General features: G+C 51.5%; 4 protein-coding genes across 4 annotated transcripts; 2 read left to right on the plus strand and 2 right to left on the minus strand.

The window, feature by feature from the left end:
• Positions 1-1205: 1205 nt before the first annotated feature.
• On the plus strand, positions 1206-2519 carry Z518_01848 (uncharacterized protein; the record flags this gene model as incomplete). The annotated part of the gene is made up of 1 exon (XM_013418877.1): positions 1206-2519. One exon carries the CDS (start codon positions 1206-1208, stop codon positions 2517-2519), a length of 1314 nt encoding a protein of 437 aa, XP_013274331.1.
• Positions 2520-6396: 3877 nt separating this feature from the next.
• Positions 6397-7213, minus strand: Z518_01849 (uncharacterized protein; the record flags this gene model as incomplete). Its single annotated transcript, XM_013418878.1, has 2 exons — positions 6397-7047; positions 7100-7213. 2 exons carry the CDS (start codon positions 7211-7213, stop codon positions 6397-6399), a joined length of 765 nt encoding a protein of 254 aa, XP_013274332.1.
• Positions 7214-7262: 49 nt separating this feature from the next.
• Z518_01850 (uncharacterized protein) lies at positions 7263-7733 on the minus strand (the record flags this gene model as incomplete). The annotated part of the gene is made up of 1 exon (XM_013418879.1): positions 7263-7733. One exon carries the CDS (start codon positions 7731-7733, stop codon positions 7263-7265), a length of 471 nt encoding a protein of 156 aa, XP_013274333.1.
• Positions 7734-8002: 269 nt separating this feature from the next.
• On the plus strand, positions 8003-9822 carry Z518_01851 (uncharacterized protein; the record flags this gene model as incomplete). The annotated part of the gene is made up of 2 exons (XM_013418880.1): positions 8003-9415; positions 9466-9822. The coding sequence occupies 2 exons, from the start codon at positions 8003-8005 to the stop codon at positions 9820-9822; spliced, it is 1770 nt and encodes a 589-aa protein (XP_013274334.1).
• Positions 9823-13148: the final 3326 nt, after the last annotated feature.

Raw genomic sequence — 13148 nt, forward strand, 5'->3', positions numbered from 1 at the left:
GGTTCGGATTGATATTGCGCTAACGGGCATAAAGGGGAGGAAGATCAGTTCTGATGTCCCTCCTGCAATTGACACAGAAAAACATCACTCGGGAACATGCGTCCTCACTGCTGATCCAAGCCCTCGATCGGCGTGCCCTCGGAAGTTTGAAGTCTAAACTAGCAATAGATGGCTACTGTAGAACCACGAGGACAAAAAAAAGAATCCTCAACCACTGACGAAAAGGGCTTGCGAGGCTTGACGGCCAACCCGTCAGAAGCCTCGCTGCCAAGCCAGGCGAAGAGGTTGCAAGACATAACAAATCGATCGGTGTTCACGAGGTGACGAGTTAACGTTCGAGGAATGAGATGCGCGAAACATCGCTGACTGAACCGGGAGGAGCGACAAGATACTGTACAGCGACTTGACTGGGCTGAGTCCATGCACACCCACTCCCAGCGCCAGCATACGACCAAGCGCTAGACCTCAATCGATCTAGTGATTCCTGCGACGTCCCGGCAAAAAAAAAACGCGTCGAGCTGCATCAAACAAAGGGGCCTTCGCCTTTAGCCGACCACCTTGCCGAAGTTTGTGTTTTTGGAGCAGGGATACAGGGGGGTGGCAGGGGGATACGACAGCTGACCAGGATCAACAAAGCGCACTGGTGGAACCACGGCGACTGTGGGTTCCGTGTCACCTGAAATGGAGAACCACCACATGCATTCTGGCTGGCTGGGTCAGGCGAGGGAAAGAATGCTCGAGACTGATCCTGCGCCCGCCACACAGAGTACGCCCGTGACCCAGTTCTCTCATTTACGCAGCCCATGTCCACGCAAACAACAAGTGGCCACGGGTCGGAAAACTCGCCCGTTTCAGGTCCCGCCTTAGATATACTCCATCTCTCGCCCTCCACCTTCCCTTACCCATACTTCTCTCACAAGCACCACACCCGTGTCCATCATACGTTCTCTTCGTGTTATTACCCTCGAACAACCCACACGTTGACGACAAACGCTTACACGAAGCTCCTCATACCTGCTGATAACTGTCGACCTTGTCCTCCCCCCTCCATGGTCCTTTCCCGCCACCGACACCAGACAATACGACGCTGACTGTACTCATCTGACTGGAAAAAATATAAATCCTGTAACATTATACCAATCCATATAGAGAGAAATCCTTTCCGCCTCTGGAGCGTTCATCAACGCTTCTTTCGTCGTCACACCATGACCGACTACGACTACCCACAATCACCGACAATGTCTCAAGACAGACATATGGGCTCCATGGCGGCAGCCCTGAGAATGAAGTTGGAACATTTGCCACAGTTAAACATGCAAAACTTGCAACTTCACCACGCCCAAAATAAACGCGTCTCCCTCGAATTGAACTCGGCCTCCTCATCCCGTTCCGCACACTCCTTCTCCTCTCTATCAGAAGACACCGATGCCACAGACCTGACTGTCACCCCTACCAACCGATCACGAGCAAGCACTTTTGACCACTCCGACCGAATCACATCACCTTTGGTCCAAACTGTCCAATGCAAGCCTCCTCTGAGAGTGGTCCTCGGAACGGCCTCGGTCGGATCCAGTCTGTCACCGCTCGCCAAGATCACCACCGTGGAAGACGCCTCTAAATTTGTCAACCTCTTCCGCTCGAGAGGATACGCCGATATTGACACGGCCAGAGCATATCCCGTGGGTCGGGGGGGCACGTGCGAGAAGCTTTTGGGCGAGGATGAACTCCGATTATCGAAATGGGCCAATGTGTCCACCAAAGTCTCCAGCTTCATGCCCGGCTCTCACCGAGCGAAGAACATCGCCCTGAGCATTGACAGATCCCTGGAAGCACTCAACACCGAATCAGTCGACGTGATGTATCTCCACGCTCCCGACCGAGTTACGCCATTCAAGGAAACCTGTGAGGCCATGGACAAGGCCTTCCGTGAGGGCAAGTTCGAACGATTTGGTCTTTCCAACTACTCGGTGGAGGAAGTGGAGGAGATTGTGCGCATTTGCGAAGAGAACGGTTATGTCAAGCCTTCCGTCTATCAGGGACAATATAACCCCATCTGCCGAGGAGGCGAAGAACGACTGTTCGCCGTCCTTCGCGAGCACAACATCGCCTTCTACGCCTACAGCCCGTCGGCTTGCGGCTTTTTCTCAAACAAGGTTTCACGAGCATCCACCCGAGACAAGAACAGCCGATGGAACATTGCCTCTCCGCTGGGCGCCAAGTACGCAGGCGATTACTTCCACGATCCCCTCTTTGCCGCCGCGGAAATTGTTCGACAACAAGCAAGAAAGTATGGTATCTCCGGCCACGCCGCCGCTCTACGATGGACCACGTGGCACTCTCAACTGGGCGCCGAATACGGTGACGCCGTCATTGTCGGTGCCTCCAAACTGTCCCAACTACAAGAAAATATGGACATCCTGGAACAAGGGCCTCTTCCTGAGCCACTAGTGGATACTCTGAACGGTGTCTGGGAGGATGTCCGAGCCTTGGAAAAAGGCCCTCGCTTTTCCTTTGTCTAAAATGTATTATGATGTATTGGATGGCTACGAAATACGATGGCTCAGGTTATGGCGATCTTGCTTACATGACTTTGTTTGGGTCTGGTGTTGAATGGCTTCCGGTGAACGAAAGTACCGGAGATGCCTCCCATCGCAAAGAGTCTCTAACCTTCGATATCGATCCCTCAAGTGCTGAGTTGGATCCACTTTTTTTTGGTTACTGTTTGAAAGCGTCCTGTTGAACGCTATTTTCTGATTGGATTTACTCCGTGTGTATGTGTGACGATACCCCCCCCCCCCCCCCACCCCACAACTGAGGATGTATGTTATTTTGAGGAACAGCCAAAATGAAATATGCACCAAATCGGTCCGGTCTCTGGAAGACGCAGGGAATTAAAAAAAAGTTGAAACCAAAAAAAAGTGGTGGGCTTACTATGGGCCATGTAACACCGAAAACAGCACAATCAGACATGAAATAGCACAATGTTGCGAGCTGATCAGATCAGGTACGACCATAGGTAGCAACAGGGCAACCCACCAAGTTTGAAAGTCTGCATGTGCGTCCAGTGTTTCCAAAGTTGTCTCCTTTGCCTTTGTAATTCTCGCTGGCCTGCACCCGTCCTTCCATTCGCCAACGGTAAGTGCTTACGCATCCCATGCTAATGTTCCGCAAGAAGAAACCACCCAATCACTTTATGGGTCGAAGGACCATTATTCGCATCTTGTTGTGTACCTACCGACTCATGTCCTGAGACGGACAAGACTCTCGTGTACGAATCGTGTTATGCGCCTGCAGCCGGGGACGATTTGGCTTGTCTCACGCTCTTTTGTCGCCTGATATTGCTTCTTCGACTAGGGGTCAACGGGCGTGACATTCTGCGAAGAAAGGTAGAGGAACATGTCCCAGACAGATCCGGTGACAGGCCACCAATGTGCTCTTGGCGTCAGCCATGGATCCGGCACAATATCGCAAGTGCCTTAGAGCCGTTATCCAAGAGGAGCAGTTAGACTGATGAAAACAGCCCACAGAATCCAACTGGAACTAGGACCACAGAGGCGGAAGATTCCTTTGATGAATCGTCGAAACGGTCCCGAAATCACGTCATGCAGCAAGTACACCGCACCAAGAAGTCTGCCTTCAAGCGGGGTGTGGGAGGAATCTTCTCAGAGAAAGGCCAGAGAGAGCAAACCGACGCCTTTTGATCTTTTAGCCGCACTGCCACCAATTACACAGAAGAAATCCCATGAATGGTTCAATTTTTGCCGGGATGCGTTACTTTACTGTCTTGAGAAAGAGATGGTGTGAGAAGCGAATGGAAAACGAAGCCGTCCATCCCTGACACTGGCAGCGGCAGGGGGAAGAAGCCATCTTTCAAGGCCTCCCCTCCATTACCTGTCAGTACTATCTCGAAGCGAATCGCGGGGCAGGGCAAACAAACCGTTGACAGAAGAAGGACAAATGGCCTTGAGTAATCACCTCGTGCTCCAGACGAAGACGGGTAATTTTCCCGAGACCACAGGCCCAGGCAACCACGTGAGAGGCCAGGAGTGGATACGCCTTATGGCCACATGCGATGAGGCTATGGTTGTGGATATTCCTCATCGTCAACAGACGGTCTGCCAGAGTGAGTCCGTGGTCGAAAACACGTGTGATGGAAAAGAGCTTCTAGAACCGGCTCCAAACTGCGTGGTCAGTGTTCAACCATCAGCTCACCCCAAAAGAGAGCGCCTCGAGTGGAAGTCGTTATTCCTCATCAGCAGGAAGGAAAGGCAAGAAGTGATGCACCTCGGAGTCGGTTTTTGACTCCGCTGGAGGGAAGGTAGAGGGCACTGACCTACGGGCGACCAAAGTTCTACAACTAGCCAGCGGTGTGAAGAGGCAAGCCAACATAACCATTGAGATCCCACCTTTGCCCATTGATTGGTGGGCCTGGGAGGAAATTCGTTCCCCTTTGATGTTCGATGGCACGAATTCGTCTTCGGCCTTTCGGGGTGAATGGTTTCGGAAGGTGGAGACTTTCGGGCCTTTCAATCAAAGGAACTTGCTGTTGGGATTAGACATGATACCGTGATGGAATATTTCACGAAGGTACACACTCCCACGCACCCTGTAGGGCAATGACATGGTGAGACCGACATTGGTTCCCCCTGAATACTTTGACTGGACATTCTTTTTCAACGATGCCTAGTGATCGCTTACTATCACTAGAGGACACGTCCCAAGTGCGAGGGCAAAGGACAGTATAATAGACCGGCCACAAGGGTGTCAATTAAGTGGCCTTGACAAAGATCGCGTGAATACATACGCTGATAAACCACCAACACCTCGATCACACAAAGCTATAACCCCAAGAAGAATCAGTGCAGGTTTTACCTTCCCAAGGGCCCTGCCACCCGTCTGGTTTAGGCACAGTGCCATCGTCACCTTTGCTCTTGGCACCAGATCTCGTGGATTTGGGGTGTCCCAGAAGGTGGTTTCGTGAAAGCTGTCGGCGTTTTTGAAGTTTGCTGCAAACGATTTTAGCGACTTAGTGAAACTTGATGCTATTCGCACCTACTCATAATCCGATCATAATGCTGCTCCCACCTTTCGCCTGGCTTCAGATTGTTCCAGTCCTCTCTCTTCCGTCCATCTATTGGCCAAATGCAATCTCTCAGGACCCCTGCTATTGGCTTCGACGTCATATTAGAGGGGTGGGTACGGGCCACAGGCTGTATGATCCTCTACGGTTGGCTAACGGGGATCATAGGGCGAGTGTCGCTCTGTTTCCCAATGGTACATTCTCAATTGTCCAAGGAAGTGAGGAGTACAACGGGTGGATGAGCCGAGCCTTGGAAAGCGCCCTCACGCTACGCGGTACTTATCTGGGATGGCGAAGGGGTGCGAATATGGCCCTTCAACGTCCGTAGACAGTTCCCCGTTGTCGTATCCCAGAAGCCCTACGATAGCCTCCTCAGAGCCTGCGGTCGGCTGCTACCCGTTGGGAGAGAATGCCACTGAGGTGACCGACCTCCGTGGTCTTCGAGCGTCTGCAGGCAGGGATCCCAATGCTTGGGAGTGGAGAAATCCACTGCGGTATTTCCGCCTTGAAGGTTTGTCGAACAAGGCTTTCTTTTTGGAGAGAATATCAAAGCGGAGCAATATACTGAAGTGGTGCCTCTTCGACTGCTGCACGGCATTGACGAAAGACCCGAATAACATGTACAAAACTTTTGTGGTTGAGGCCGGTTTCGGATGATGATAACTTTGTTGGTCTCTCCTGAATCATCCGCTCTAAGCTATATAGCCCATGAATTCTTTGGTCAACCTCGCCAATAAGACTAAGAGCCTCGAACTAATGAAGGAGATGCTCCTTGAGGAATTTGTGGACACGCCCTCCATCTAAGATATATTCCTTATAGAGTAGGGCGTTGTTAGAACCCTTTAACCTTCTCAAGATGATCGATCCCGTAGACACAAGAGTAACGAATGGAGGCGATCGGACAATGACCATCGACAAGTCCACGAGGAAAGGCCTCAGAATCTGGGAAGTCGGCGTATAGAACAAATGCCGATTCTCGAACAGATCCCATATCTAGGACACGAAATTCAGCGGGAATTGTAGTCAGAGGGGTCTCGGGCGGCAGCTATACTTACTAAGACGGCAACGTTGAAAATATCAACACTTGAGTTCCATTCCAAGTTGAACAACGCGTCGGGGGCACGATGCTCCGATTCGAGCCTCTCCAAAGTCAGGGAATCTGGGGGAAATCGAGGGCCAAACCGAGTACGGGTGGTTGTTAATGACAAGTAACGTAATAGCCACTCCTCGCCGCCTCAACCTTTAGTCGCGAGCTCGCACGTGACATGCAACCATGGCTAAGTGGTGGAAACTTACGACTTCGGGCTGGAACCGCGTTATTTTGCATGCTCTGGAGCGCTTCCGGGGTCTGGTATTGGTCCAACTAGATGCCGTGGTGTGCTCAGTCCCTGGCCATCAAAGCACTTAACGAGCATTTGCGCCGCTGATGCCCGTAATTCTGGACTTTCCTGCGCCACCGGGCTGAGATGTATGTGTTGAGCCGCTGCAGCTCTAGCACAGCGCAGAACTTCTCCATAGCAGGACAGATTCGGGTCATGGAACCCCCCTGCCTGCGTCACGATAGCGAGTACAATGAAGAGAGACCAGACATCCATTTGGGGGGATTGGGAATGCGTGCCGTACACTATTTCGGGGGCCATGTAAAAGGGAGTGCCACAGAAGGTATTTGCAAGTCGATGTTGATTGGCAAAGCCGAAATCGGCTAGCTGGAACAGGTATTCCTCATCGCCCGACGGCGTGTAGAGAATATTCTCGAGCTTGACGTCCCGGTGGATCCAGCCTCGAAAAGTCAGGTAATCCAGCGTCTCGAGCATTTCATGCAATAATTGCGTGAGGACCTTGCAATTAGAACGTACAGCCGGAAATTTATCGAGTAAATGGCATAAGTTTCCAGTCTTGAGGCTCATATAGACGTTCACGGCTCCGGTATCCCAACCTGACGAACCTAGGTATTCGACAATGTTTTTCTGTGCACATTGTGAGAATCCAACATCATAGCCAATAGGTGAGGAGACGTACGTGAGAAGAACTGGAAAGGATTTTGACTTCACGCCGTAATTGGTCCTCTTCAGGGGACACCGCAAAGTCAAACTCGGGGGGGGCAAAGAAATTTTCTTGACCGCGATGAAGCATCCCGAATCGCGGTCCACGGCTTTCCACACTTCACCGAACGCTCCCTTTCCTAGCCGTCCAACCTCGATCGTTCGCTGGACGGCCCCGGTGGCAGGCGTGCGCCAGCGCTAATTTTGTATTCCGTTCCCGGCAGCAAGACGACCTGGCGGAAATTCCCATCCACCCTGAAGCCATCGGGGCTTATCTTGGTGCTGTGAAGTCGGGACCGGTCCCAGAACATGATTTGACGGGATTCTGGATGGATCTCAAAAGAAAAGTGAACTTGGGAGATGTTCGACCCCGGCATCACAAGGTCGGCGTTCTTTCCCACTTCTACTATCACCAGAGAACGAGGCCTCGTCTGGACGTGATAGCCGATCTCGAGCCCGTACTGATCTTCCTCGTCCGGTCCGGCAGCTTTCTTGTACAGAGATACAAATGGTTTGTTGTCCGGGTGAAGAAGCATCTCTTTGGCCTTGGGAGAGCAGTCGTGCGGAACAGGGTGAAAGATCATCTGAGGATGAGGTATTTGGCGAGGCATAATGTCTCACATCATTAACAAGGGAGGTAAGACAATGGACCTAGCCGGAGGGAGGCACTTGTACAGAAGGGAAGCGGGCTTGAGAATGAGGGGTGTTGGGAGACACCCTAGTCAACAACGACAGGAACCTTTCTGGGGTGCGCCTGTTTACGCGCCCGACTGCACTGACGCGTTGAGGCTATGGGCGCTGCTAGATTAAAACGATGTCCACCACACTTCGTCCTGCCCGTCAACTGCAATCATTCTTTACCCGTTCTTCAATCGTCACAATGCTGCATTCCATCCACGACATCAATCCAGCTCGTCTGAACGCGATCATGCCCACTCTCCAGCGTATGGAGGATGATCCGGCGTTCCTTGAGTACCGAGAGCGTCGTTTCAACCAAGATGAGCCACCACCATATTCATCGCACAGCACCACGAGATTGCCAACTCCTGACCTATTCCCCCCGACCGCGGACGATATCGATGTAGACGAACTTCTTCGCAAACCGTTGAGTGACTATGAGATCAATTTGATCCGGGGGAGATTTAAGCGGTATCACCCACGCGATCGATACGACGACGAAGTCCGTCAAGAAAAGAAGCGGATCGATGACGCATATAGCAGACGAGATGCCAACTATATTCCGCTCTATCGTGGACCTGATCTGATCGGACGTCCGGGTCAACAGAGGGAATATATCATGGCCAGACACAGCATCAAAAAGCGATGGCAACAACTGGGAGTCTGGAACCCGGAATGGGGAGTACCAACTGACGAACTAGGGGGGTTTGGCAACGACGACGGCCCTTACTCCTGGGCGTGGGACCGGAAACCGCGGTACATAAAGCGGAAGTTCAATTACTTACCACACGAAGAAAAAATGGCTAGTTGGCCCTCGCCAGATGAGGAAACCCCAAACGAGCGAGCGATTCGACTGCATCTCTCGAGAGAGGGCCGCTGGAGCGAGACTCTGAAGCTACAGTCTTCAGAAGCTGGAAAGCTATATGACGTCGACGCGGACGATCGTGAGTCCCTAATCATGACCCGACCTTGGTACGTGTGGGCACTGGAGGTTGCTGAGGAGGAGGTGAGATTGAATCGCGATCCAAAGCAGTCGCTGGTCGATGTCTATTATCCGGCGCGGGCGAATGTAACAGCAAGATGGAAAGAGAAGGGATACTGGAAGGACAGCTGGAGTAAAAATGCGCTGGGAAACTGGATGGGTGACTTGAGAGACTTGCCGGGATGGAAATGGAGACATGAGTCCCCGTCACCAGAACCTCCGGATCCGAACGACATGGAGTTCACCCCATCCGAGATTGATGCGCTAGAAGCGATACGCCCTCCTACACCCCCATCTCCACCGAGGCCGTCGTCTCTTCAACCTCGGGGTCCGACTTGGAGCAAAATCTTCGGGCTTCTCCCTGGCTACGACCCCGACCCAGCACCACCTACTTATGCACAGCCAACCTCGAAGCCATACGCAGATGGTGATGGCGATGACGAAGGCAATAGGCCAGGAGCTACAGCCGAACCCATTGGTGGAGAGTCAGCACAGCGGTTGCGGGAGAACGGCGCCGACATGGCTCCTTGCGCAGAACAGGGGGGACTCTTTCCCTCTGTGCAACACCATGCCGACGTGGCAAGACCTACAATGACCGTAATAACCGCAAGCAACAGCGTCGGCCGACCACGCGTCGGCTTCTGACACGTTTGGACACCCGGACAACCTGCTCGACGCCGCAGGTCGAAATTGCCTCTCCGGTTGCCCGGAAAACCCGACTAGGGCAACAAGCGTCTCGAGCTCCGGCTAAGCCTTCAAATATCTCCAAGCCCACTCCAGCACCCCGTCGCAGCCCTAGGATTGCAGAAAGGGAACGACGGTTAAATGGTATTGGCGTCTCGTCCGAGACTGTGAAAGCTGTAGACAAAGAGAACCTGACACTGCCACCATGGAAAGAGCTGAGCCCGCAGACGAAAGAGACCTTGACGAGGGCGACAAAAAGGAAGAAGGATCGCGTTAAGGAGAGACATCCGCTAGCACCATCGAAACCGCAAGGTGTCGCAAAGCGGAGGGGCCGTTCAAGACGTTTGAATGCTTGAGATGGCAAAGTCGTGCCGCGTGGTTCTCTGAGTTGCTACACGGTCACGATGACATGTCGTGGAATGGATATCTTTATGCAATTGCAGGAAGAAGGTGAATCTTGCTCGCACCCTTCGTTCCTTAGCGCCCTTCGATGTCAAGTCGACTTGAGATAGAACAACAAGATTTAGAATAGTTTGAAATGAATCATATTTGTCATCCTCGTCTTCTCCTGTATCCACTGCTGATCTTATATCGCATGGGAACCCTCATATCGGATCGTATCGATGACCCAGATGATACTTCTGGAGAAGACACCCCCACCAAATCACAATCCAATTGATTCGTCTGATATACGACTTCATCTCCAGTGCTATAAACATTCTACCCTCTCTCACGAGACCGTACACTGTGCTCTGGAGAAGATTCGCTCTGGTTCGTCGCTCATAGCTGGAGTTGATAGAATGTCAATGGCTATATACGATACCCTTGGTCACCGATTTCTCTGTAGGGTCTTAACACCACTATTTCGGGGCAGACATTCTCCTAATATCGTACGGTCCCCTGGTACTATATTCTTCCTAGTCGTCCTGACCTGCTGGCCGAGTATACTTTCCGAGATTTTGAGCAATTCGACCAAACTCATCAAGTTCCTGGCCTTGAGAGGGTTCCTTTTCGTATGACGAAGTCATCAGAGAAGTAGGTGTATTTTCTCGATTAAATTCCCAAAGCTCCTTCACCATTTTCAACATCGGCTTTTGTCATTTCGCCTTCCAATTCGCACGAATATACTTCGTCCGGCGATTTGGACGAAGAATAAGGGCGGCCGCATAAAGGGGAGAGTCGTCCGTTTTACCGTAGTATTTATCGAAAATCTCCCGCAAGGCGCATGAAAGAGCGCAGACAAAGGCGCAGGAATTCGGCATCTCTTTCAGTCAACCAATGAGGGCAAAGGACACAGTCAACGACATCGTCTACTCGACTGGATCCGATCGGGGGGGTTGGCAGACAAAGGCGGCATTTCTTCCCGTACGGGATTTCAGCCAATGAGGGCAAAGGATTTGGGATTTTCGGATTATAGATTTTCCGGAGTGTTGGTCAATCACGTGAGGAGGTTGGCTTGGCCCAAAGATGTGGAAAAGCGAGTGCGAAAGACTGTTCAACGACGTCGTTGAAAGAGAACTAAAAAGCGCCGGCTATGCGGAGGGAGGCAAACTGGATGGAAAGGTACCTGAAAAACCCCCATTTTACTGGGGGTTTGACAACTGGGCTCAATCGGTGGTCAGACCCACTCTCTGTGATACGCAACTCTCTGCCAAGAGACTCTGCTCCGAAATATTCCCACGAGGCACGCACAATTCTCTCAATCGACTACTATTCAGCATCAGGCCACCCTCAAGACGCAAGTTTGCTCGTGTGGGCAAGGGAAGGAAAAACAATTAGAGTCTTGGATCCTCTGATCTCTCATCAATGACGACGCATGGAGCTTACTCTCTTGCCAAGTTCAGCAGACTCTGGTATACAAGACATTTCGCCAGGGAAAGAATGAGTTTGCTGACTTGGTGGGCTGACGACCTTTGATTCATGAGTGACGAATTGCTTTGGTAAGAAGAGGAGAATGGAGGAAGGGAATTCAACGTTTGTGCGATCTGGGATCTTTTGAGGCTTTTTTTTAATCCATTGCCTGACACACACAACAGGCGGGGTCCCTCCCATCCTTTCGCTGGGTACTATCCTTTGCTTGTTCCCCCGCCTTTCGAGACAAGCTTTACTCGATTCAGTACCACGAGACGAGGGATGGACTCTGCTGCAGTAATGGGCAGATCTTTGCCTCCATGTGTCGGTCCCAAACAGCTCGTCCTTTGCCTGGAGTATTCCGCCTCGGCTTTAACTTTCACATGTATTATGGTTTCAAGCTTGCCTACAGATCGATTGAAACTTTGCAATGGACATCGCAAAGTCAGAGCTAACTGCTCAATTGGTCGCAGTCGCCTGATGGCTTGACCGCGGGCATACCGAGCGGCCGGTGAGCCAGCAATTCAGCAAGCCACAAGCCGTCTCACTTTTCGAGGCGAAAAGCCTCTTTCGTAGGAGCTGTGATGGCCTTTCCAGGCGAGGGTACTCAGAGTTCAACGTCTGATGCAAGGGGGTGACCAAGACCACCACCACCATCATCACCACCAAACAGCATATGTTCGCTCTTCCCCTTTTCTGTTATGTCCCTGAACTGTTCGAGTCGTCGCCCTGCTGGTGGACTTTGTTTCCATCTCTGGAGTCCACCTGCATGTCGAAGGAGCTCCCGCTTTTGCATGAAAAGTTCGACAAAGTCTCCTATTTTTATCCCCATTCCCATCCACATCCTGACGCAGATCCATTGACCCCCTAACGTATAGATAATTTATCGATAGCGATAGGGAGATCGATATCGCCTCGCTCATGCTCCCTCGCTAACCCATGCCATCCGCAGGGAAGTGGTGGGGAAAGAGAATAATATTCTGCGGGGGGCCCTAAATCGAATCCAACCAATAAGGACTCTCATGGGTCATGTTTCATGTTGATGCGCCCACCCTTTTGTCTACCTATCCTATTGATCTCATCGTTGTTGGTTCCCAGATAAATCCATCGGCGCCAACTGTATGACTACTAACCCCGTCGTCATCTGAGACATTCATGTATGCGGCAGAGATCCTACGGGAAAAAAAAAAAAAAAAGGACCACAACACATGGGTAATATCCATCTCCCCCCTTGCTACAACCTGCACATATCGTTACAGCCAGGTGGGTGGGCGCCAAATGGTGCAAACCATGTTCGTGACCACCGACTGGGCTTCTTTTTTCTGAACCCCTGATTGGTTATCACAGCTTCATACGTTCGACGTTCATTACAGGCGCAAGCGGAATCGCAACGGCGGCTACAGTAAGCACCGGGGTAGTTGTCTCGAAGTGATGTTGTGATAGAATATACTCAGCAGATGCTTGACGCCTGTCAATAGATGGAAAAGGCCATCTACATTCTCATTGGATGCGGTTGGTCCCATATATATGCGCATCATCGCTTCTGAGACCTCCATCCCTCAGAAAGATCCACCTTCCCACTAAACCACGGACAGCAAACAAGCGAGGGATGTTTGTTGCTTACCAGGTTTTACTTCCATCAGCTTCGCCTCCCACCTGGCCTTGGCTCTGACCAGAAACAGGAGAATATGGTTCGTCGAAAGGAACGAGCTTTCAGCAATTCGTCCTACTGGACCTTTGTCATGGTCATGATCATCCGTGATACGAAAAAAGCACAAGGCGCCCTTACAGGTTCGTTCATGAGTACAGTAGGTCCGGTCGTTGTCATTCA

The sequence above is a fragment of the Rhinocladiella mackenziei genome (assembly GCF_000835555.1).
Source record: "Rhinocladiella mackenziei CBS 650.93 unplaced genomic scaffold supercont1.2, whole genome shotgun sequence".
NCBI classification, from domain to species: Eukaryota; Fungi; Ascomycota; class Eurotiomycetes; order Chaetothyriales; family Herpotrichiellaceae; genus Rhinocladiella; species Rhinocladiella mackenziei.